A 25346-nucleotide genomic window follows, 5' to 3' on the forward strand; every position below is an offset into this window, starting at 1 on the left:
AATAGAAATTGAAGAGAAATCCAACTAACAAAACACAAAAATGGGCTTTGCACGGACAAGAATGCACATGAATAATAATTAATCTGTTCTGTGTTTCTGAAGGCTTAGAAGGAAAAAAAAAAGAAAAAGAAATATTCAGGCACAACCATGTGCTTGTGAGGGTGAAACCGCCAACCAAAAATGTTTTGACAGTATCTACAAAACCCGAACATATATATGCATATGCCATGACCCAATAGTTACACACCCAATGGAGATAATTCTATATGTGAACAGAGACACTAACTAGTAGGTTCAATGGCATCAGCAACTGGAAACAACCCAATTGTCCATTAAAGGAAAATGGAACTCAATTATATATTCATCCAACGGATTCTAGGCAATGAGGATGAATGAACTACTGATATATAGAACAACATGGACGGATTTTACCAAGATAATAGGGAATCCAAGTCAGACCCAAAGAGAACATGCTGTATGATTTCCACTGCAAACAGGCAAAAACTAATCTGTGAAGTCAAGAGTAGATATCTTTGGTAAATAGTGACTTCCGTGCCAGGAGAGCTTCTGGGGTGGGGAGTAGTAGATAATGTTATTTATTGACCTGGGAGCTAGCTATATGGGCATGGTCGCTCTCTGAAAATTTATCATACTGAACGCTTGTAATATGGCCATGCTTTTATATGTGTTATATTTTACTTAAAAATTTATATTATATCTCACAGTTGGGATTGTGATTTTCTAGTATGGTAAATTAAAAAGGAACAATTGTCACTCTGTATCATAGTTTCCTTTCAGAAAAGGTCAATATATTCTGGGCACAGGGGGCACCAGGCTTGGGAGGCTGAAGCAGAAAGATTGCAAGTTCAAAGCCAGACCCAGCAAAAGCAAGGTGCTAAGCAACTCAGTGAAACCCTGTGTATAAATAAAACACACGCATACAGACACACACAGACAGACAGACAGACACACACACACAGACAAGAAAGGAAGAAAATCGGCTGGAGACGTGGCTCAGAAGTAGAGTGCCCCTGAGTTCAATCCCCAGTACCCCCCACCACACACAGGTACACAAAGGGTCAATATATTTTAACCATACCCAAAATTTTCATGTTTGCATATATGTTATGTTAATAATGTAATTAATATCGTATTGCCTTTTATTTTTACCCACACGAATGCCTGTAAGGACATTTTCAAGTTGTTCAGGCTGCGAAAGCAATGCCCAGTTTTCTGGGCCCTGACTTCTGAAAGTGGGTACCGCGCCCTGTGATCAATGTAGCAACCACGAACGCGTGTGCAAATGCCAAATCTCCCACTAGGGGGCGGCACTGCCCCGTTGAGAAGACTTGACTTGGCCAGCGATCGTGAATCAGCGCGTGCACAGGGGGTTCCGGTGTTCAAGGGCTAGAGGTCTGTGCTGGAGATTAACACTGGTCAGGGAGTGTCCCCTGCGTGTAAGTGGCCACTGAACCCCAATATTTAAGGATAAGTAGCGGTGCAGGAGTAGAGGCCGAGAGGACTCCAGGAGCACAGCGCAGGTAGGGATTTTTCTAAAATTGCTGAAAAATAAAGGGCAAGTGTAGGAATTGAGGCTGATGAAATGAGCGAGGATCAATCACGTTACCTTAGGGAGTTTGTCCTTTATCCGAGGACGGAAGTCATTTTGCAACAGTAATAACAGCATTTATTCCGTTTCCACTTACCACTCTAAGTTCTTCATACGTATTATGTATTCTGGAACCAACGGAATCACTCGTGAGTCCTGTTGATTTTGTCATTCACAGTCACTCATGGGGGTATACTCAGTGGTAAAATGTCCCTAGATTCAATCTCTTCTACTACTACTACTACTACTACTACTACTACTACTACTACAAAAGTGAGTCCTATTTAGAATCTACTTGTATTCATGTAAGAAGGAATCTCTAAGCCCCTTGTCCACCAAATGCTAAACATCTATATTTACATCATTCAACAAAAATTAAGTCCTGTGCTAAGTAATATGTATAAATAAATGACAAAGCTAAATGTAATTCCTACCCTCATGATGGTCACAGCCCAGTGAGGAGGGAGGGATTAACTAAGTGCTTACTCAAAGATGAACAAACGTGGGCTGTGTGTGGCTGTGGCTCAGAGGTAGAGTGCTCACTCAGCACACGTGGGGCACTGGGTTCAATCCTCAGCATCACATAAAAATAAAATGAAGATATTGTTTCCACCTATAACTAGAAAATAAATATTAAAAAAAAAAAAGAAGAAGAACGGACATGGCAAGATCTGCAAGGTTGCTTTGGTATTAGAGTGTGACATGGTAGAACGTCCCATCATCTGGGAGGGACCACTGTGTAAGTCAGCATTCTGTTGCTGTGACCAAAATACCTGACCAGGACAACTTAGAGGAGGAAGAGTTTATTTTGGCTCGTGATTTTAGAGGTTCGATCCATGGTGGGCCAACTCCATTGTTTGAGTCCAAGAGGAGGCAGAACAACACAGCCGAAGGGTGGAAGATGGGGTGGAAGATGCACCTGCCCAGGGCATCTGCCAATCAGTGACCCACTCCCCCTTGTACTACATGATGGCAAGGGTTTTTTTGTTTTGTTTTGTTTTTTGTTTTTTCCCCAAAGGTCTTGGGCAGCTCTGCCCCTTGGTCTTGTCCCTTGGAAGGCACTGGCCTCTCTTTTAACCTGTCTCTCTCTGCAGCCAGTCCACATTACTGGCATTTCCTAACTACTGGGGGTCCTGGGGTTCCCACTCCAGCTTTGGCTTCTCCTTTACAGCTTCATGCATCACCCTCTCAGCAAAAGCCGACAGACCCTGCTACCCCTTGCCTGGCTTCCCAGGCCTTCCTTTGAATCCTCAGGGAAAGCCTCCATGATCCCCTCATTCCAGCCTCACGTGGATGATGCCAAGGTCTGCTGCCAGCTCACACATACCTGAGCTCCACGGAATCATAGCTGCAGCATCCTCTGAGTGCTGATGTAGCTCAGCATGGTTAAAAAAAAAATTCCTAGGCCCCATGTATGAGCAGGAACCCCCATGATCTCCTTTCAAAAGAATTTTCTCTTCTGTACCCTGGAGCCTGTAGTAGATGTGCTCTTGCAAATTCCTGAGATGCCCCCAAGTCAACTTTCCTATTGTCCCTGTGAGAAGTACTCAGCATCCCTTTAGGGACTCTAATCCCTTCAATAAGCACAACTTCCTTGGTCCCAGTTTTACAAGCATTTTTCTGGCCAATTTGCAAGTTTAAAAAATCCTTTAGCTCTGTTTTTTTGCTCCTTAGTCTCACAGTAATCCTGGCCAAAAGCTGCCAGCAACATCCCTGCCACTGACTAAATGCTGTCCTGCCTTGGAATTTCCTCTGCCAGATTAATTAGACCATCACCTCTAAATGCAGCCTCACACACAGTCTCAGGACATGGGCAAAAAGTAGCCAAGTCCTTTGCCAGAACATAGCGTGGGTGGCCTCTAGTCCAATTCCCAACAGAGTCCTCATTTCCCCCTGAGACCTCAGGAGCACAGTCCTCATTCCTGTCACCGTTCTGGTCATTTGAGCCCCCCCCCCCCCCCCCCCCCCCCGCCGAATCACCCATTAAGCTCCACTTGCAACATTCTAAAAGTTTTCCAGCTTGCATCTCCCAAGGTTTAAAAGTCCCACAGACTGGCTCCAAAGACTTCTGAACCACATGGTAAGAGGTAAGTGACAGCACCACCCCACTCCCCAGTGCCGATTTCTGTTTGAGTCAGCTTTGGGTCTCTGTGACCAAAAGACCTGAGAAGAACAACTTCAAGGAGGAAAAGTTTATTTAGGGCTCTAAGTTTCCAAGGTTTCAGTCCATAGATGACGGACTCCATTGCTCCTGGCCCGAGGTGAGGCAGCGCATGATGGGAAAGGGCACGAGTGACTTTTCCCAGCCACTTGTGCCAGCTCCCGGTGGGGTCAGGAGACACAGAGAGGGAGGAAGAAGCCGTAGGGAAATTGCACCCTTCCAGAGCAGCTTCCGGTGACCCGCCCCCTTCGGCCATGCCCCAGCTGCCCCGAGGTACTGCCCAGTCTGTTCAAATGAGGAGGGTCTGACTAGGTCACCGCGCTCATGATGGAACCACCTCACCTCTGAACATTCCTGGACTAACAGGAACTTTAGGGGGAGACACCTCGCATCCACACCACAGCCTACTTCATTTCTTTGATTTATTCAATAGTTACTCAGCACTAATATGTGCTGCCCATAATGGGGGGCTGCAGCCTCTTAGGAACAAATAAGAATGACAGGGAAGGAAGGAAGGAAGGAAGGAAGGAAGGAAGGAAGGAAGGAAGGAAGGAAGGAAGGAAGGAAGGAAGGGAGGGAGGGAGGGAGGGAGGGAGGGAAGGTAGTTTAGAGATTGCAAGAGGAAATGGGGGGGTCAGAAGCAGGAGTCCGATTCTTATATTTGGCCAGAGCCTCTGTGCTTGATTCCCTAGAACATGGGGCTCCCATGGGAATGTCTTCAGATGAGGGGACAGTGTCCCTTAGATGCCACACTAGACCAAAGTCTCCATCCCCGTTGCCTTGGGACTTGGGGTTCCCATGAGGAATTTTAGGTCACCTCCCACCCACGTTGCCTCCTGTGTACCTGTCTTCTCCTTCAGCCCCACACTGGCCCACTCTGATCTGCCTCCCCTTCCTCCTGTGCTGCCAGCCTCCGTCTCCCTCTCTGATCCACTCTATTCTTGGTAGCCAGGGGTAATCTTCCTAAAGCCTAAATCCGAGACTTCCTGCCCAGAATCCTCCATGGCTCCCTGGCCTCATCAAGGTAAAGTCAGCACTTCATAATGAATCTTTAAGGTCCCCCACAATCCAGCCCAGGAGACCGTTTTGCTTCTGGCTTCTCTCCTCTCCCTGTGTCTCCCTAATCCCTTCCGAAGCTGCCCAGCCCTCCAGTGAGAGTGTGTTGGGGGCTTTGAACCAGCGGCTCGCACTGTCCCTTTCTCTCCTGTTGAGTTGGTGCCAGCAGAGGCCTTGGAAGGCTGGCCTGGAGGGCCATGTAATAGCCTGGTCGTTAAGAGGTCTGGCACGAGGACCCTGGAGGCAACCTAGTGGTCACCAGTGGAAACCGGCTTAGCAAATTATGGCTGTAGACCAAAACTGGCTTACGGGCATTATAGAGGATGAGGGGACACATCACATGATGTCATAAGGACATAATCAGGTAAATCCAATATGTGGGGCATTCTACAACTTGCATGGGAGCTTTTAAAAAGCAAATATTATTTTTTTAAATGTCAGGAAAACTGTACCCTACCCCAACCCTCTTGCAAAGATAAACTAAAGAAACATGACCAAATGCAAAACATGAACCTGAATTGACTAGTTAAAAAAAAAAAAAAAAGAATCACAAAGGCTGAGGGCATAGCAGAGTGGTAGAGCACCTGCCTGGCATGCTCAAAGCCCTGGGTTCAATCCCCAGCACAAAATAATAAATTATTTAATTTAATTTCTTCATTTATTTATATTTTGGTACCAGGGATTGAATCCAGGGCATTTTATTATCAGGGCACATTCCCAGCGCTTTTTAAAAATATATTTTATTTTAGATACAGGGTCTTACTAAGTTGCTTAAGGTCTCGATAAGTGGCTGAGGCTGGCTTTGAACTTGTGATCCTCCTGCCTCAGCCTCCTGAAAAGCTGGGATTACAGACATGTACCACCACGCCTGGCTAATTAGTTAATTTTAAACAGCCATTTTAGAGGCAATTGGGGAAATTTTTACCATGGGTAAGATATCAGGTGCTAAGGAATTATTGATATTTTCTTATAAGTGAGACTCACATTGTGGGTACGTAGGAGAACAAACTCATTCTTTAGACACGTATGTTGAGTATTCTGGCCTCTCTGAATTCTATGAGACCTTATAGGGAATCACTGAACCCGAGGTGGTCTTGGGGATCCCCAAACACAGAGTTGATTATGACACATGCCTCCCCAGAGAGACAGGTGTCAATGAGATTGTGCATACACAGCCCTTGATGATCACAGCCAGTATTTACAGAACACGTTATACACCATTAATTATGTATGTCCGTTAACTGGATTCTCAAAACAACTCTGGGAGACTGATACTACGGCAAATTAATTTTTTATTTTATTTTTTAAAAAGTTTTAGTTGTAGATGGACACATTTATTTTATTTATTTTTAATGGTGCTGAGGATTGAATCCAGTGCCTCACGCATGCTGTGGCACCAGCAGAGCCCGCACCAGCTCTGCTGTGCCCTTGAGGTGGAAGGCTTCGACATTGAAGTTCAGGGGCTGCCAGCCCCCAAATGGGGGCCCAGCCTGCGAGTAGAGCACCCGACGGCAGAGCATCATGCCACCCCACACCAGGGAAAGGGGCTTTGATGGTGGCAGATGCACACTGACGGCCCCTTGCCCAACCAGGGGGCAGTAACTGATTAACTGGGCAAATCTTTAAGATTTGAAAGCAGGGAAAGTAAAACTATAATAATGTTTTAGAGGCACACACATGGGTGGTCAGACAAAAGAGTAAGAAAAACAAGGAAATGATTAACACAAAAGTCAGAGAGATGGCTGAATTCTGTTACTCAACATCGTGTTTGTGAAATTGGACCATGCGGTTGTATATATCAGCAGTTTGTTCTTTTTATGTGCTGTATAGTATTCCCTCGTCTGACTAAGTTGCAATGTATTTATTTATTCTTCTTTGATAAAAACTTGGGTGGTTCCCATCTGGGGCCATGATAAACATTTTTGTACATTTTCCCTGATGCCAGTGTTCCAGTTCTGCAGGATATATACTTAGCATGGAACATTTGGGTTATAGATTATGTGTATTTTAAATTTTATTCAATAACACTACACTGCTTCTCATTAAAATATGAAACAATTGCAACAGGAGAGCTTAGGTGACTTTCCCAAGATGGAAAAGCCAAACTGCCTTGAATCCAGAGTTCCTGCTCCCCAGACCGTGGTCCACCCAGCAGCCCCAGGCATGTGGTGCGCATCTCGCAAGAGTGCACTGTGACACTGAAGGTGGCCGGGGGCCGAAACTGGGGGTTTCCTTTCCTGTTACTGTTACTCCGAACTCTGTCCCCATTGGTTAATAATTTACTGCCCCCAAAGAGCTTTCGATCTTAAAGATTTGCCCAGTTAATCAGTCACTGTCCCCTGGCTGGGCAAGGGGCAGTCAGTGTGCATCTGCCACCATCAAAGCCCCTTTCCCCGGCGTGGAGTGGCAAGGGACTCGGGATGCTCCGGACCCATCGGGTGCTCTACTCCCAGGCTGGGCCCTCCTCTGGGGGCCGGCAGCCCCTGAACTTCGATGGCGAGGCCTTCCACCTCAAGGGCACAGCGGAGCTGGCGCGGGCTCTGCTGGTGCTACGGCTGTGTGCCTGGCCCCCTCTGGTCACCCACGGGCTGGCGGTGAGCTGTGACCCTGAGCATGGGCCTGGAGGCTCCCAGGACTGGCTCTGAGCCCTTGTTCCCTGTCACCCAGCTCCAGGCCTGGTCTCAGCGACTCCTGGGCTCGCGGCTGTCGGGTGCCCTTCTCCGGGCATCTGTGTACGGGCAGTTTGTGGCTGGAGAGACCCAAGAGGAGGTGGACGGCTGTGTCCGGCAGCTCCAGGCCCTGGGCCTCCGGCCGCTGCTGGCAGTGCCCACTGAGGAGGAGCCAGACGCGGCTGCCCAGACGGGGTGAGTAGGGGCCAGGGCCAGGGAGGCTGGGGCGACGGCAGGAGGAGGCTGACCCCCGGACCCTGTCCTCTGCTGGCCGGGCAGTGAGGCCTGGTATGAGGGCAACCTGGATGCCATGCTGCGGTGTGTGGACCTGTCACGAGGCCTCCCAGAGAGCCCCGACCTGGCTGGGAAGACCCTCATGCAGCTGAAGGTGACAGCGCTGGCCAGCACTCGGCTCTGTGTAAGGGACAAGTAAGATGATGGGGGTGGCGGAGGGGCTGCCCCCCACGTCCCCTCACCCCGCCACCCGCCACCCCATTTCAGAAGGACCTGACCTCATGGATCACAAAGCCAGGGGTCTCCTCAGAGCTGAGCCCGGAGAGGCTGGCAGAAGCCATGGACTCTGGACAGGTAAGGACTTGAGGGGGGCAGTGCCCGGGAGCAGAGTCCCCCAGACTAGACGTAGCAGGCATGTTGAGAGAGACGGCGAGTTTAGCGGCAGAATGATGCACAGGTGACGTGATCCCATAGAGTCTAATGCATCTGAATATTTCTGTTATTGCCTAGTGAGATCATAGTTCTTGTGACGTCATATCACGATGCCATCACTTACGTATTGGTGGTAATGTTGGTGGAAACAAATCTACTGTGCTACCAGTCGGAGACAAGCATAGTACCGCTGGGTGCAATGGCACACGCCTGTGATCCCAGTGACTCAGGAGGCTGAGGCAAGAGGATCACAAGTTTGAGGCCAGCCTCAGCAACTTAGGGAGACCTGACTCAAAATAAAAAGGGCTGAGGGGAGAGCTGGTGCCCTTGCCTAGGATGGGTGAGATACTACATTAGATCCTCAGCACTGCATAAAATGAATTAAAATAAAAGTATTGTGTCTATCATATATATATATATTAAGGGCTGGGGATGTGGCTCAGTCTAGAGCACTTGCCTAACATGGTTGAAATCCTGGGTTCAATCCCCAATACAAAAAATAAACAAGTAAAAATAAAAGTACAACACATGCAACCACATACAGTACCTATTTGATAATGATAACAATTATGTCACTGTTTTATGTATTCTATTATCCTTTCTACCATTGTTTTATTTTCTTTGTTGTGGTACTAGGTATTGAGCCCAGGGTGACTCTACCACTGAGCTACATCCCCAGACTTTTTCTTTCTTTCCTTTTTAAAATTTTTTTTTATTTTGAGACAGAGTCTCTCTAAATTGCCAAGGCTGGCCTCAAACTTGGGATCCTCCTGCCTCAACACCCCAAGTTGCTGGGATGAAAGGCTTGAACCACGGCACCCCCTGCTGTCATTGTTTTAAATGTGCGCTGTGTTATGCAGGCAGCAGCTTCATAGATCTCGTGTCTGCCAAATCTCTGGCATTGAGAGGTCACGGCTTGCGGGGCTTGATGTCGCACGCCTATAATCCCAGCAGCTCAGGAGGCCGAGGCAAGAGGATCGTGAGTTCAAAGCCAGCCTCAGCAAAAGCGAGGCACTAAGCAATTCAGTGAGACCTTGTCTCTAAATAAAACACAACATAGGGCTGGGGGTGTGGCTCAGTGGTCGAGTGCCCCTGAGGTCAACCCCTGGTGCCCACCCTCCCCCAAAAAAGAGGCCACAGCTGATGACTGAGCTCTGGATGTGTGGAAGCACACTTCATGAGGTTCACACGGTGGCGCGTTTATCAGAGTCAGTCCCCGTGTGTAAGTGGCAAAGGCTGCACCGTATTTAACTGCCACTTCTTCCCAGGCTTAGAACGATCAGGATGAATGTGGCTGCAGCCGTGGCACATGGTGGACGTGGATGGCATATGAACCCTCCAGGGTTCTCAGCGGGGAGCCCAGGGGCTGAGTGCTCCCAAAGAAGGGCTAGACAGCAGCTCTCTCCCCAGGTGACAGGGTATCAACACTTTATCAGTCAACACAGCTGAACCGAGTGCAGAGGCTGTTCCTTATTCCTTTTTGTATCCATGTCCTGGGGCTCCCCCAGCCACTCCATCTTGGGTAGTGTGTATGGATCTTTTTATTATGGTGATTTGTTTCCAGAAATAGTATTTTGGGTGATACTTCCAACACACACACACACACAGAGGATTGAACTCAGGGGCACTCAATCACTAAGCCGCATCCCTAGCCCTTTTTTATATTTTATTTAGAGACAGTTCTCACTAAGTGGCTGAGGCTGGCTTTGAACTCATGATTCTCCTGCCTCAGCCTCCCGAGCCACTGGGATTACAGGCATGAGACACTGCGCCAGGCTTCCCCCAATATTTTATGATGAATATTTTCAAACATAGAACAGGAAAAATCATATATATATATATAAAACAGCTGTCCACCCACCACCTTTAATCATATAGTCATCTCTTAGTACATATAGAGGACAGGTTCCAGGACCAACAAGGGTGCCAAAATCCTAGGATGCTCAAGTCTCTACATAAAATGGTGTGCGCTGGCTGTTATTAGCATATAACTTATGCACATCCCCTGTACACATTAAATCATCTCTGGATTACTTATAATATTTAATGCAAATGTAAATATACTCTCTTGTCTAGGGAATCATGGCAGGAAAAAAGTCCTACATGATCAGTACAGATGTAATTTTCTCATTATTTTTACTAGCTATTGCTTGAATCCATGGAAACAGAACCCACCAATCTGGAGAGTCCACTATACTTCCTTTAATTCATATCTATCCCTCTATCCACCTTCAATCCATCTTATTTTGTGATGTCTTTCTTTCCTTCCTTCCTCTCTCTCTCTCTCTCTCTCTCTCTCTCTCTCTCTCTCTCTCTCTCTCTCTTTTCTTTCTTTTCTTTACCAGGGATTGAACTCAGGGACACTCGACCACTGAGCCACATCCCCAGCCCTACTTTGTATTTTACTTAGAGACAGGGTCTCACTGAATTTCTCAGTGCCTCGCTTTTGCTGAGGCTGGCTTTAAACTCGTGATCCTCCTGCCTCAGCCTCCCGAGCTGCTGGGATTACAAGTGTGTGCCACTGTGCCTGGCTCTGCCTGTTTCTCAAATATGAAGGTTCCCCAGGCTTAGGTCCTGGCCCCACCTCTCCCCCACCACAGCAGCCTCGGTTTCCCTACTCTGCACTAGTGATGCCCATATTTCTGTCTCAGCCCCAGCCCTTCCCCCAAGCCTCATGGATACTTCCCCTGGAACATGGATCTCACACTGGCCTCGGTGTCTCCCCAAACCTGTCCTTCCTTCCTGTCCCTCTCCTCCCATCTCGACTCCACCCCCCTGCCCAGGTCTCCATATCCACTGTCACTGCCATTTCCCCAGCCCCTGGCATCTAGACGAGATATGATTAATACACATCAAACAAATGAATCGTGGAGAACTTATTCATCACTCACACTATGCCACATACTGTCCGGCTTCACATACGTTCAAGTATATTTTCTGCCATGAGTTTAGACAATGAACCTAGGAACCCAGGCTTTGGAGGAGGCTGAGGTTCAGATCCCAAGTGTGCCCCGACTAGCTGTGTGACTTTGGACAAGTGACTTTGCCTCTCAGTGCCTCAGTTTCTCCGTCCACAAAATGGGGACCATGACAGTCCCTCCCTCAGAAGACCGCAAACGAGTTAAACACCTGGCCAGTGCCTGGAGTGGCGGGCTGCAGGGAGTCGGGCCCTAGGAGGAGGGGTGTTATGGGGAGGAAGCCCTGGCAGCTGCTAACTCTCCACAACCCCTGAGACCAAGCTCCAGGCTGGGAGAGGGGCAGTTCTGTGATGGGGAAGAGGCGACTGGGCGGGTGCCCCCAGCTCTTCCTTCTTCCTGGAGAACCCTCTCTGCCAAGATGGGAAGATTGCAGTGTCCAGAACAATGCGTCCCAGGTGAGGGTCGGTCAGCAGCCTCAGGCTATGTTGTCCCGGGGGGACTCCGTGGATATAATAAGGGATTCAGTCCCACCTGGGTCTCGTTCTTTACCTTCCCAATTTCTTTGAACTCAGCTAGAGTCCCTTTGCACCCCAACAGTTCCCATTTACCCTTTTGAGTCCCCACAAAAAGACTGGGAGTTTGGGACAATTATTGCTACCATGTTACAATTGCATTTGTTCCTAACACATTTAATTTGGGGTACTGTGCCCTTGAGGGGTATACTGGGGCACCTGGACCCTCCTGTCTCTCTATTTGCTTTCTGGCTGCACGAGATGAGCGGTTTCCTCCTCTATGCAGTCCCCACCTTGATGTGCGGCCTGGCCACGGGCCCCTCGGGCCAAGTGGCCATGAACCAAAACCTCTGAAACTGTGAGCCAAAATAGACCTTGCCTCCTTTTCAGGTGTTTACCTAGGGTATTTTGTCACAGGGACGGAAACTGACTAACACAGTGACCAAGACAACTAAGTTCCTGCCCTGGTGTCACTTACTTGCTAGCCAGGGACAGGAGACCCTCGATCATTAAAACCCAAGTCAGAATGTGACAGGTATAAATGAGCATTGCGGGGAAAACGAGGCAGAGGAACAGGAAAGGCAGGTCCTGGAGAGAACAGCAAACTAACAAAGATGAGGGAGAGGGAGAGGAGGGAGCCAGGCAAGTGGACATGATCTGGGTAACAAGGACGAGGACCCTCAGGGGGAAGGTAGCTGGCACATTCCAAGGGTGACCGGGAGGCCAGTGTAGAGGGCAGAGCAAGGAGGAATGTGGAGCAGAGAAGTCACAAAGGACCAGACCAGGAGAAGCCTTTGGGGGCTACAGTGGGGCCCTTGGCCTTGGATGAGGAAATGAGGTCCCAAGAGACCACTGTGAGGTAGCATGGCAGTCTCTGTGAGCCGGCCGCTGGGCTCAGCACCTTCCATGTCATCCTGAGTCTCTGCACCTCTCCAAGCTTTAATCTCCTCACCGGAAATTGGAACTTGAATAACATTAATATCTGTCTGTTAGGATCATTGTGAAGACTAAGTCTGATCGTATGTAAAGCCTTCTACTCATTCTAGTAATAACAGTGCGTGCTTGTTATGTGTGACACTGTCTTGTCCTGATGACATCCAGGAGCATTTCACATATTAACCCATCTTCTGCACACAACAACCCCAGCAGGAAGGAACTATTATCATCTTCAGTTTACAGAGGAAGGAACTGAGGCCCAGAGAGGTTATATGACTTGCTCAAGATCTCACAGTAGGGCTGGGGATATAGCTCAGTTGGTAGAGTGCTTGCCTCGCATGCACAAGACCCTGGGTTCAATCCCCAGCACCCCCCCACACACACACACAAAATTACACACTGAATGGTAGAGCCAGGATTCAAACCCAGAGTGTGATCTCCTAACCTTTGCATTACGTCTATCTCAATAAATGGTGTCTATTGGATATGGCTATTTTTTCTACTTCTAATAATTTCTAAATTTTTTCCCCCTTCTTGATGATGGGGGAGGGGAGACATAGGCCCTGGAAGCATCCAGCAATCCTGAGCCCCTCTCTGCTCCCCTGCTGCCCTCCCAGAACCTCCAGGTGTCCTGCCTCAACACTGAGCAGAACCAGCATCTCCAGGCCTCCCTGAGCCGCTTGAACCGGGTGGCACAGGTAATGCCAGCTGCAGTCTTGCTCTGTGCCCCTGCGGGACATCCCTGGGATCCTCACCAGGGTCTCTTTTCCCCTCAGTATGCCCAGGCCCGGCAGGTGAGGCTCCTGGTGGACGCGGAGTACACCTTCATCAACCCCGCGCTCTCTCTGCTGGTCGCTGCCCTGGCTGTGCGCTGGAACAGCCCCCGGGAAGGTGGGCCCTGGGTGTGGAACACGTACCAGGCCTATCTGAAGGTGGGTGATGCCCTCTGGAGGCCCGTGGGTGGGGGCCCAGCACCTGCCCCACCTCCACCCGCCACGTGCCCCATAGGATACACACGAACGGCTGCGGCGTGATGCCGAGGGCGCACACAGGGCAGGCCTGGCCTTTGGAGTGAAGTTGGTCCGAGGTGCCTATCTGGAAAAGGAGAGAAAAGTGTCCCAGCTCCAGGGGACAGAAGATCCCACTCAGCCTGACTATGAGGCCACCAGTAGGAGGTAGGGCTGGGCCAGGCAGTCTTGGGAGCAATAATAATACGTGACCTTGAATTCATCAGAGTTCACTGCCGGCCAGCATCCTGTATCTGTCTACGCGTGACTTCCCCTCCCTGGTCCAGGACACTGCTCACCTGAATGGTCGCCTCCTCCTTGGGCTCCCTGCTCCTCCCTTTGTCCCCAACCATCACCCCAGGCTCTTCGATGTGCCCTAGTTCATACAGCCAGTTCCCTGTGGGTTGTTGCCAATCCTGTTCTGTGGACGGTGGTGCGGGGACCACCCTTGGGTGCTGGCATCCCGTGCTGGCAGCGTTCCCCCTGGTTGTGAGTCTGCCATTGTGTCAGAGACTGTGCACACACACCCTCACAGCAGCCCTGTCACTGAACTCACATGGCCACAAAAAGAGGAAATGCCTCAGAGAAGGGATGTCCCTTAGAGCTGGGACAGGTGGGATGAGGGGACTTTTGAACTCCAGAGACCCTACCCCCGTTCCTGGGGCCTGACCCTCGCCCACCAGGTGAACCGAATGGGGCATCTCCCTTCAGTTACAGCCGCTGTCTGGAGTTGATGCTGAGCCTTGTGTCCCACCATGGCCCCATGTGCCACCTCATGGTGGCTTCCCACAATGAAGAATCTGTTCGCCAGGCAACTAAGCGGTATGAGGAGGGGGAGTGGGAAACAGGTGCTCACAGGAGGGCCCCCTTCCTTCAGACGGATGGGCAGAGGGCGATGGGGTTACGGTGCTTTAGAGAGGATATAAAAATATTTAAGCCCTGGATGGACAAGGAATTGACCTTTATATACTGGGGTGTGGGGAAGTCTGATAGTTCCAGGAAGTGACCAGGACTCATTGGGAGTTCTTTGGGAGACTCATATAGTTATTTATCATTGAGTTTGGAGGTGCAATTATTCTTCATTATCCACAGATGATTGGTTTCAGGAACCACCCCCTCGGACAAAATCCTTGGGACACTCAAGTCCCTTGTCTAAAATGGCATAATATTTGCATGCACATCTTCTCATGTACTTTTAAAAAAATAGTTGTTAGTGGACACAACAACTTGATTGTATTTATTTGTATGTGGTGCTGAGGATTGTACCCAGTGCCTCACACATGCTGGGCAAACGCTCAACCACTGAGCTACAGCTACAGCCCCTCATATATTTAAATAATCTCTAGAGTACTTATAATATCTAATAGAACATAAATGCTATGTAAATAGTTGTTACACTGTACTGTTTAGTGAATAATTGCAAGGAAAATGTATGCGTTTGGTGCAGGCACAATTTTAAAATAACATTTTTCACCCTTGGTTGGTTGAATCTGAGGATGCAGAATCCGTAGATATAGCAGGCCAACAGTACTTCAATATTGAATAGCCAGAGCAACCTATGAGTGTGCAGTGGCTGACTTGCTGCTCCAGATTCAGTCATTATCTTTCTTGATGGATGATGTGGTCTTTTCTGTAGCATGTGGGAGTTGGGCATTCCTCTGGATGGACCTGTCTGTTTTGGACAACTTCTGGGCATGTGTGACCACGTCTCCCTAGCACTGGGTATGTGAAGGGCCCATCTCCCATTCATACCTGGAGCTACCTGCTGCATGCCTCATTTCCTCCCAGCAGATCCTTTCTGCTATCCCCAACCCATCCTGGCCGTGTTCCCATCCAGAGTCCACAGAGTTCCATCCTCCAGCTCCCTCCAGATAGATGAGTTGTCCCGATATCTGTGGGCCTTGCAGGGCTGGGTCCCTGCTCTCTGCTGGTTCTTGATCATGGGGCCACAATTCCTGTCTGCTTTGTGATCTTGACTGTGCTTCTCCCCAGGACCCGAGGCCACAAGATTTATGTCTCCTTCTGCAAGATGTTCAGGGATACAAAACCATTGTACCCTAAATCACAGCTTGAGGTTTCTTGAGCTCTCCAGGGATGCAAATTTGGGCTGCAAATATGAGAGGGAACTAACCCATGGCAGTGACCTCTCAAGAGATGGATCTTTCTGTTTTCTTCCCTGTTCTACTTATGGCCATTTCATTTCTTGGGAGTGGGGGAAAGTGGAAGAATTTACTTCTCCTTGATTTTTTTTCTAAGGGGTGTAACTTTCTCTGTTTTGCAATGTAGTTTTGGAAAATTTTTCCTATAATTCTCCCTCTAGTGAGGCTCACAGCTCAAGTGTACCCTGACATCAGTGAAATCATCAAATAGGAGCTCTAGTTTGCATGCAAAGCATACGTAGCTTCCTGTACGTCCTTCTTTCTCAGATCTCATTTTCTTTTAATTCTGAATTAGTAAATTCCTTGCTGTCTTAGCAGAATTATTATTATTATTATTAATTTGGTACTGGGGATTGAATCAAGGGGTTGCTGAGCCACATCCCTAGCTCTTTTTATTTATTTGTTTTTAAATTTCAAGTTGCTTAGGGCCTGGCTAAGTTGCTGAGGCTGGCGTTGAACTTTCGATCCACCTGTCTGATACTCCACTGGGGATTACAGGCGTGAGCCGAGGTGCCCAGCTCTTGGCAGCATTTTAATAACCTTAAGAAGATTCTTTGAAATGTTTACTCCAGAATCAAACTTTTTTCTCATTGGGAAATTTTGTCCAACTCACTCAAGTCTGCCATGTTCTTAAAATGGAAATCTCTGTTGAAGATGGGGCCTGGGCGCCTCTCCCCAAGCCTGAGCCTGTCCCCTGCCAACACTCTCCCTCCAGGGCAGGCTGGATATATGGTGTATAAGTCCATCCCCTACGGCTGCCTGAAGGAGGTGATCCCCTACCTGATTCGGAGGGCCCAGGAGAACCGCAGTGTGCTGCAGGGTGCCCGCAGGGAGCAGGCATTGCTCAGCCGAGAACTGTGGCGGAGGCTGCTGGGGAGAAGCAGAAGGCTACCCCATTAGCACCCCCAAGGGTTGTGTGTTCAATAAAGATTCTGAGCTACTGCCCAGGCTGCTGTCCTGCACTGATGCTGCTTTTTTGTGGAAGGGTTCATCTCAATTTTAACCAACCCAAGCGAAGGAGATGTGGGGCTCAAGAGAGATTCTTTAAATGGCCCCCTGCGCATACCAAGGACATTGTTCAAGCATGAATAAAACGTCCCCCTCCACTCTGAGATCTCCCATCTTGGGATAAACCTGGGCAGTGACTGATGTGGGAGCTTCGTTCATCTCAGCCAATACCCAAAAGAGGAGCATGGAGGAAGAGTGCACGCTGAGGCACTGACGATGAAAGGTTGGGCCAAGGACACATGGCCAGGGACGAACAGAGCACTTTCCCAGTTAATAAACACTGGGCTCTTTTTGAGCTAGGTTCTGAGGTGAGTAAGGCTGGTGACATAACAGTGACAAAGATGATCCTGGGCCCTGCATCACAGGGCCAGGAGGTGTAGACAGACCCACTTCAGACAGTGATAACCCAGAGTGGTCAGGGCTATGTTGGGGTAGCATGGCGGCTGTGGGAAGCCAGAGGAGGCACCTGACCCAAGCTGAGGATGATCAAGAGACCATCCCCCAAAATTCCTAAGAATCATCACGAAGATTGAGAGGAGCATTCAAAGCAAGGACATGTGCAAAACACAAGTCTGGCATGGATTGGGGGGTGGGGAGGCAAGGATAGAGGGGTGGGATAATACCGCCTCACAGGCCAGACTGTAGAGCTTGGCCTCGGTCCTGGGGGAACTGGGGAATCAGAAGAGGTTCAGACTGGAGAGAAACAGGGTCAGTTTGGGCTGTAGGAGACCCCCCTGGCTGCCATGTGGAGAATGGAGTAGAAAGTGATATCAGGCTGGGAGCCTGAGAGAGGCTGGAGCAGGGCAGGGAGGGGAGGAGGAGACAGGTCGTGGGACACGAGGCTGAGGGCCAAATGGGAGGGAGATGGCCAGGGCGAAGTCCAGGGCTCTGACTTGGAAAAGGGGGACAGTGGGGCCAACCCTGAGATGGGAATACAGGAGAAAACAGTTTGGGGAGAATTCTGAGGCCACTGTGGGTCCTGGGGTGTGTGATGGTCCCAGCAGATGTCCAAGGGGAGGTGCCCTGTGTCTCCTTCAGAAATAGGGTGCAGGGAAAAGGCTAAATGAGGAGCATGGCAAGACAGCCAAGGAATCTACACAGGGTCAGGAAGGGCCTGCTGCCCCCCAAAAGTTCTGCAGTGTAGGCGAGAAGCGGGGAAGGAAGAGTGCAGCTGAGGCACTGACGATGACACGATGACACGTCTGCCAGGGCCCTTTTGCGGGGAGGGAAGCTTCTGCGCAAGAGTAACAGGAGCCGCTGGTGCACGTGCGCCTAGATTCCCAACCAGACAGCCATCGCGCGCTGCGGTCACGGTCACGTGGTGGTCACGTGATGTCCACTATAGGGCCCAACGGTAGGTGCAAAGCCACCTGGATTGGGGTCCAGGCCTAGAACTTTTTCAAGCTTCAGGCCCCTCAGTTCCCCCCAGCCCCTCCCCCAGGCCTCAGACCCCGCCCCAGGCTCCTCCCCCAGGCCTCAGACTCCGCCCCCGGTCCCCTCCCTTTACTAGTCCCTTCCATCAGCCTCCAGGGACCCTCCCGATCCCAGAATACGTGGCCAAGCTGCAGACCGCCGCAGCTTGGCCACTCTTCCGATTCCTCCTCCCGCCGCACTCAGGCGCCACCTGGCCCTCCTCAGGCGCCACCTGGCCCTCCTCAGGCCCCACCTGGGCCTCTCCCAGGCGGGTAGACCACTCCGCCTCTTCCTCCACCGCTGGCCTCTTCCTCCAATCTGCAACGTCCAGAGCCGCCTCCTAACCCCTCAGACGCTCTTCCAGACTCTGTCACCTTTGCCACACCTTTCCCCAGCCCCCAGCTCCTCTCCCCGCCTTTATGCTGCCCTCGGGCTTCGATCCTCAGGCCCCCTTACAGCTGACCTTCTGTTATGGACCACGCTTCCACCCCTATCAAACCCTCCCAAGTCCCCTTCCCACCAGGCCAGTTCTGACTTTATTGCTTTATTGCCCCCAGAGGTGCGGTCCTTCACCTCCTTCTGCCCTCATGAGACCCCCTAGCTGACCCCCGCCCGGGAACTGAGTCCACAGCCCACAGATGCCCTCGCTGCCCTCACGCTTCCCAGTGGAACTGGGCTCCGTGCGGGATCCAGATGCCCAGGTGGGCCGTCTGCATCGTCTGGCCGTGGCCGGGGGCCCAAGCTGGGGTCTGGCCAGGCTCCTGCGGAGAGGTGAGGACCTGGCTGCTGGGAGGCCTGCGGGACAGGACCAAGGGGCGTGGGGTGGGGTGGGTGGGTGTGGAAGGTACAGCTTCAGTGGGCCAGTGAGCAGCTGTATACACCGGCATCTACTGTGCGCCAGACTCAGAAGTCTGAGATGGGGATTTTAGGGTGAATCTAACTTCTGAATCATTGAGAATGAAATCTGATAGTGGCCTTATAAGAGGAATGAGGATGAGACACATCGGACAAGTGGCTTTTCAGATGGAGTAAAACTTTAATCCTGCGGTATAGGAGCCAATCATGCAAGAGAGAGACAGTCAGACAGACAGACCCCGACCCCCTTGGAAGCTGAATGGCCTATGCAAAGGCACTGAAATCAAAGCAAACTGGGCATGTGTGTGCATGGGCTCTGGTAGAGGACTCAGGTCCAGATAGTAAAGGGCTTCAGAATGTGTGTGATTTTTTTGGATTTTGTTCTCAGTGGGATGGAAAACCATTGGAATTGTAAGCAGGAAATTAACATCACAATGAGCATTAAAAATTTACAATTTCTGTTTTCATTGATTTTTGTTAAGTTCTGGCCTATTTCTGAACTTGCTTAGTTGTTGTAATTGTTGATTCTTTTATTTTTCTTAATTTTTATTTTTAAATGTTTATGATTTGTTGGCTGAAAATGGTTAAGGTTTGGTCTTTGCCCTTCAATATTTGAACTCTTAAGTTTCTTTTTCTTCCCTTGAGTATTAACCAGAACTCCCAAACCATGTTGTTGGCAGACATAGTTTTCCTTCTTTTTTCCTCCTTTTAATTAGTGCATTATAGTTATACATAATAGGAGGGTTCATTTTGTCAGAATCGTACATGCATGGAATTTGATTTACTCCATTTCAGTTTCTGGTCCCCCGCCTTTTCCTTCCCTTCTTTATCCTTGTTCTTGATATTAAAGGGATTGAGTCTCTGTTTCTGTTTTATCATGCTTGCTATTGGCTTACAATTCTTATCAAGTAAGGGAGTTCCCGTCTATTTTCTGAGGTTCTCTTCCTTCAATTATAAGTTGATATTAACTTATATCAAGTACTTTTTTATCTACTTAAGTATGTGATGTTTGACCTTTAATCCATGAATGCATTTTATTACATGGATAGCTATTCTTGGGTTGAATAATCCTTGCTTTCTAGAGATAAAGCAATTTTATTTTATTTAGTGTTTTTGCATACATGATCACAAGCAGAACTGATAATATAATTGTATTTTCTGGTTCTGGAAACTCTCATCTGGTTTGGAATTCAGGTCAGATTGGCCTCAGAAAGTGAGCCTTACCATCCTTTTAATTTTTATTGTTTTGGAACAACTTGTGTAAGATTATCTAGTTCTTAAATGATTTGTATTTAAAGAAGATGCCTTTGTATTGCATGATGAGTGCAAAAACCAATTAGAAGACCATTGCAAAAGATGGGCTTGAGTAAAACATGGTGCAGTGAATGTGGTATTCAGAGGTTCTGGAAGGTCTACATTTGAGGGGTTTTGAGGTAGAGAGCCAGCCGGGGTGGACCAAGTGCATGATTGATTGACTGTTTCTGCCGAGGACACAGGGATACAAAGACAAGGACACCATGCATTGGCCCTCCTTGGCGCAGGACCTGGAGAAAGAGGAACTCAGGAATCATGGGGAGGGGCATAGATACAAAGCATGGAGCAGAGGGTGAGTGAATGGGAGGTGGCATCTGCGCAAAGTGATGATGGGGAAGGACATGGGGGAAGGCACAGCATTGAGGTGGCAGTGAATAAGAGGTTGCCATCTGGAGTTAGCCTTTAGGTGCAGTGTTTAATGAGATTTCCTCGTAGAATCCAGAAAGTTTGCTTTTCTTGAAGATTGAAGGCTGGACACTATATACAATACTGAGTTAGGGCTGGGTGAAGGTTGCCTGTCGCAGACAGTGGGACAATGCACAAGGTTTCGTGATGGTTCCTTCCTCCCAGCCCCATTGTGATCTTGACACCTCTAGAGATATGGATGCTGCACGACAGGCAGATGTCGCCCCTTGTTCTGTGGACCTAATGGTGATTTCCGGTGCACCTTGTTGAGGATTGAGTCCTCAGCAGCTGGTGCATATATGTGGAGGGGGTTCTGGGACCCTGATGGAACCCGGGGTCAGGGGTCACCCAGTCTAGGAGGGACCGTGGAGGCTGGGAATTGGCAAGAATGTTTGCCTGATGGCCCTAGGACCTCTGACCCAGGAATGCGGGGCAGGGGCAGTCCTAAGTCTTGCTGCCTCTCAGTTGTCCAGGTGGATGGTGAGAACTCTGCTGGGCAGACGGGGCTTTTCCTCTCAGCACTGTTGGGCCACAGCTCTGCCGTGCGGCTTCTCTTGGCCTTTGGTGCCAACCCCAACCAGTGAGTGGACAGGCCAAGATGCCCCCACACGCCCAGGGTCCTGAGCCTGAAAGCCAGGACTCCTCTTCTATCCCTTGGTGATCCCCTGATCCTCTGGGGTAGCCCTTTCTCATCCCTGCTGCTTCCCATGCTCACAGTGGTCCTCCTCTCAGCCCCCCAAAGACCCAATGGCATCCTCAAGTAACCCTTCCCATTCTGGTACCCACTTCCCTTGTTCACAGTGACGCCTCCATCCCCCAAGGCCATCTTCCTGCCACTTTTTGCCCCTGTTCCATCCCTTTCCTAATCCATTCCCACCCTTGTTCTGCCCTAGCCGCTGCCGTGATGGCAGCACACCAGTGCATGCGGGCGCCTTCTCAGGCTGTGGCCTGGTGATGCTGCACCTGCTGCAGGCAGGGGGTGACCTGCGCCTGCATGACCAGCAGGGTCGCACACCGCGAGACTGGGCTGAGCAGGGGGGTGCCAAACCAAGCTGGGAGGTAAGCAGTGGCGTTGGTGCAGGTGGGGACGTCAGGGCCAGCACCATACCCAGCCTCACCCATGTGTCCCCATCCAGATGCTGGAGCTGTTGCAGCTGTGTCGTGCCCATATGTCAGCACTACTGCATGGTGCTGACCTGGCACCTACTACTTCCCTGGGCCAACTGCAGGCCAGCTCCGGGAATAGCATGTGTGGCTCCCTGTCCTCTCTGTGGCTGGTACAGACAGACAGGTAATGTTCTGCACCCTGGAGAGCTCACCCACCCACCATGCTCAGTTACTCCAGATTCACCCTAAGCCCACCCTTTACTCCAGAACACTGAAGCCAGAGCAGATCAGGAGATCCCCTCAAATCCCAGCTTTGGGGTTTGGCCAGGTAAGTGGGAGGTATTGGGGGAGCGTGGACCACCCTTGTCTTCTTCATGTCTCATGGTCCTGCTCCCCGTCCCCAGCTGAGCAGCCTGCAGCCGCTGGGGCTGGTCACAGGCATACCCCTAGTGGACCTCAAGGAGCTGCTACCAGCCCAGGGCGAACCTGACCGCACCTACGAGAGCACTTCCCATACCCTCATGGTCAAGTGAGAGCTCCCTCTTGTGTTCTTGCAGTGCCCCCTGCTCCCTGTCCCCCTCACAAGGAAATCCTGCTCCCATGTCTCAGACCTGCCCTCTGCTGCTCGCCATTCTCTAGCCTCCTGTGGAGGAGCCACCCTGTGGCTGTGCGGCGGCTGAAGGTCCCAGGAGCCCACCCTGATGTGCTGCTGGCTGACCTTCAGCACTGCAGGTATCCTGTCCCAGCCTCCCCGCTGCCCAGCCTGCTCCCTGCGCCAGTGTCCACCTGCCCTCCCAACTTCAGCACTCCATAACCCCACGACAGGGCAGTGTGGCGGTAGCCATGGTTAGTCTTCACCTCTGGGTGGAACGCAGCATGGAGCCTTCGAGCTGGGGTGATTCCCCTTCCACTGGAAAGTGGATGCCCAGTTCTTTGTGCTGTGTCCCGTGGGCCTCGGAGAGGAGGCGGGCATAGGGAGGGGTAAATGGATGGGGAGTATGGGCTCAGTGCTGGTTCTGCCACCGTGGGGCTGTGCGACCAGGGTCTCAGGTTTCCCTCTAGCTGGTGGCTGGCGCAGGTGGCCTGCCCCTGGCACAGGGTGGGTGGTGTGTGCTCAGGAACAGAATCCACCCTGTGCAGGTTGGGCCTGCTTGTGAGTGGCCCGCTCTCCTCCCCGCCCAGCACCCTGCACCACCCCAACCTGCTGCTGCTGATGGCACTGAGCCCCTCGGTGGACCTGTCTGGGCTGTGCCTCCTCTTTGAGCCCGTGTGGCTGGGCTCCCTGCACGTGGTGCTGCACTCACAGAGACCAAGTGAGGAGGGTCCCCAAACCGTGCCAGGCTTGCTGCCTGGCCACCTGCTGCTGCAGGTGTTGGAGGCCCTGCTCTTCCTGCAGGCCCGCTGGCGGGCCCACGGTGGACTTACCTCCCATGCCGTGCAGCTGGTGCGGCCAGGCCTGGCTAAGGTGGGCAACCTGGAGCATGGGCGCCCACTGCATCAATGCCGGCTGCGACCCAGGTGAGTGCTTTCGCCACCCGCCTGCCTGCCCTGTGAGCCTCCCAGTGGCCACTGCCTCATCAGGCCCCTTGGGCTCCACAGGCTGCAGCAGGGCTACCCTTGGGGGAACCAAGGGCTGCCCCCACCCCCTGAACTGTACCCATGGCTGCCACTTGAGCTGATCCACGGTGACATGCCTGCCACCACCTCAGATCTCTACAGTTTCTGCATCCTGGCTCAGGAGGTTTTCACTGGTCAGTGAGTGACCACCCTATACCCTGGCCCATTGAGGCATCCCACCTGGTTGGGTTCCCTGATTGTACTTCCTCATAGGAGAGCTGCCCTGGGCTGGGAGAGAGGGGCCTGAGGTGAAGGCTAAGCTGGAGGCAGGTGAGAGCCCAACTCTGGACCCCATGGTGCCAGCCCCCTACCAGGCCCTGGTTCAGGCTGGGCTGGGCCTAGGGCCTGCTGACCGCTGGGGCAGCTTGCAGAGTACTCGATACCTGCTGCGGGAGGCCATGGCCCAGGTACAGGAAGGTCAGCAGGGGTTGGGGGTAGTCATGGAATCCCAGGCAGGCTTTTGTCCCCCACAACACGCCTCCTTTCCACAGGACTCATCCCCTGAGGTTGGTTCCACATTGGAGTGGACCACACTGTCTCCTCTACTGCAGGGTTCCCCACCAGGTTAGAGGGCAAGGAAGGGTGGTGGTGGTGCTGGGCGTAGCGGATCTGTGCCTCCCGGTTACAACAGTTGCTCTGTCTCCCCAGAGAAACTGTTCTATGAGGTAGCTTCCAGAGTCAAGACCAGACCCAGGCCTGTGCCACCAGGCCCCGTCCCATCCCAGGTAGGGGCCGGGGAATGGAGGTGGGGGACCAAGGCAGGTGTGGGGCACCTGGGTGACCCATGCCTACTGTGCCATTGTTCTCTGCAGGCCCTGGAGACTCCTGAGGCCACTGGCCACAGTAGAGTGCAGAGGAGTGCAACCTTGGACTCCGGCAGCAGCTTGACTCTCAGCAGCAGCCCCAGCTGCAGCCCTAGCCCCAGAGCCAGGGGCCGCCTGCACTGCTGTCTGGAACCTAGCTCCATAGTACGGACACCCCAGAGCCCTTGCTAGCCCAATCCCCCTGCCCAGTAGCCCCCTGGCCCCCTCTCCTCTGACCAGTGAACCTCCCCACCAGGGACTCTGAACCTGTTACCCCTGACCAACCTGCTTCCCTCAGGGCCCTGCCCTGCCCTCCAGCTTCCAGGAATCGGCCTCCCTGCTGGGGACCCAGAGCTCTGAGGAGCAGTTTGAGAGGAAGTTCTCAGTCAAGATTCAAGCCCTGCAGGGGCTGCTGCAGCACCCACACAGGGTTGCCCCGCTGGACCCCCGGCCCTGTGAGCCCACCCCTGCCTGGTGACCCACAGGGAGGCTTCCACACCTTGGGAGGCTGCTGGCAGGGAAGGCCATGAGGGCAAGCAAAGTGGAGGACCCTGAGCCCACCCACCGTGCGCCTTCCGTTCTTCCAGGCCCGCTGGAGCTGCGTGACCCCCAGGGGCAGCTCAAGCCTTTTTCCCCTGCAGGCACCTGGCACTGAACTGATCGAAGAAGGGCTCTTCTCCAGCCTGCAGCAGTGAGAAATGGAGCCCCGGTGGGGGGACCCTGGGCTCCTCCCTCATCCCTGAGGTGACCATGGGTCTCTCCCTGCCCCACTGCTCCCCAGGATGGACCTTCTGGAGGAGATCATGGCAGAGCTGCAGAGTGGATGCCAACTGGAAGACGAGCCCAGCCTCACCCCTGGCACAGATTGCTAGGGCGCCAATGTCCTCTCCCAGAAGATATCACCCCCCTGCAGCCTTCCAGTAGAGACTGACACCCCCTCAAGTGCCTAGAGGAAAGAAAATGAAGATAAAGCAACCCCCAACCCTGTGTCTTTTTCATTTGCCGAGTCTGGCCCCAGCATGACAGACACAACAGCCACATTTTCACCATTTTTATTCATTAATTTTGTCAGATGGTTTAGTGGGGCACACGAGGAAAGAAGGCAGGAGTTGTCCCCCTACCCCCTGTGCA

General features: G+C 51.4%; 2 protein-coding genes and 1 non-coding gene across 5 annotated transcripts; all 3 read left to right on the plus strand.

Moving 5' to 3' along the window:
- The first annotated feature begins 7177 nt into the window (after window positions 1–7177).
- On the plus strand, window positions 7178–16593 carry Prodh2 (proline dehydrogenase 2). 3 transcript variants are annotated; one of them, XM_026380103.2, is made up of 10 exons: window positions 7178–7420; window positions 7494–7690; window positions 7775–7913; window positions 7997–8083; window positions 13145–13225; window positions 13304–13459; window positions 13536–13702; window positions 14246–14356; window positions 15171–15256; window positions 16409–16593. In XM_026380103.2, the coding sequence occupies exons 1-10, from the start codon at window positions 7247–7249 to the stop codon at window positions 16591–16593; spliced, it is 1383 nt and encodes a 460-aa protein (XP_026235888.1). In that variant the 5' UTR covers window positions 7178–7246. The 3 variants fall into 3 exon arrangements, with proteins under 3 accessions (XP_026235888.1, XP_077649369.1, XP_026235889.1); XM_077793243.1 differs by having other exon boundaries at window positions 7775–7883; XM_026380104.1 differs by lacking the exon at window positions 16409–16593 and adding an exon at window positions 16112–16139.
- On the plus strand, window positions 12830–12902 carry Trnaa-cgc (transfer RNA alanine (anticodon CGC)). The gene has a single exon. It is a non-coding gene; the product is annotated as a tRNA-Ala (tRNA).
- Window positions 16594–18752: 2159 nt separating the features above from the next.
- Window positions 18753–25087, plus strand: LOC144250301 (inactive serine/threonine-protein kinase TEX14-like). The gene is made up of 15 exons (XM_077792813.1): window positions 18753–18885; window positions 21154–21268; window positions 21582–21747; window positions 21825–21979; window positions 22063–22123; window positions 22200–22324; window positions 22435–22527; window positions 22978–23313; window positions 23395–23546; window positions 23626–23819; window positions 23904–23976; window positions 24061–24137; window positions 24225–24380; window positions 24857–24906; window positions 24997–25087. The coding sequence occupies exons 1-15, from the start codon at window positions 18753–18755 to the stop codon at window positions 25085–25087; spliced, it is 1977 nt and encodes a 658-aa protein (XP_077648939.1).
- Window positions 25088–25346: the final 259 nt, after the last annotated feature.

Source organism: Urocitellus parryii, chromosome 15, assembly GCF_045843805.1.
Source record: "Urocitellus parryii isolate mUroPar1 chromosome 15, mUroPar1.hap1, whole genome shotgun sequence".
NCBI lineage: Eukaryota > Metazoa > Chordata > Mammalia > Rodentia > Sciuridae > Urocitellus > Urocitellus parryii.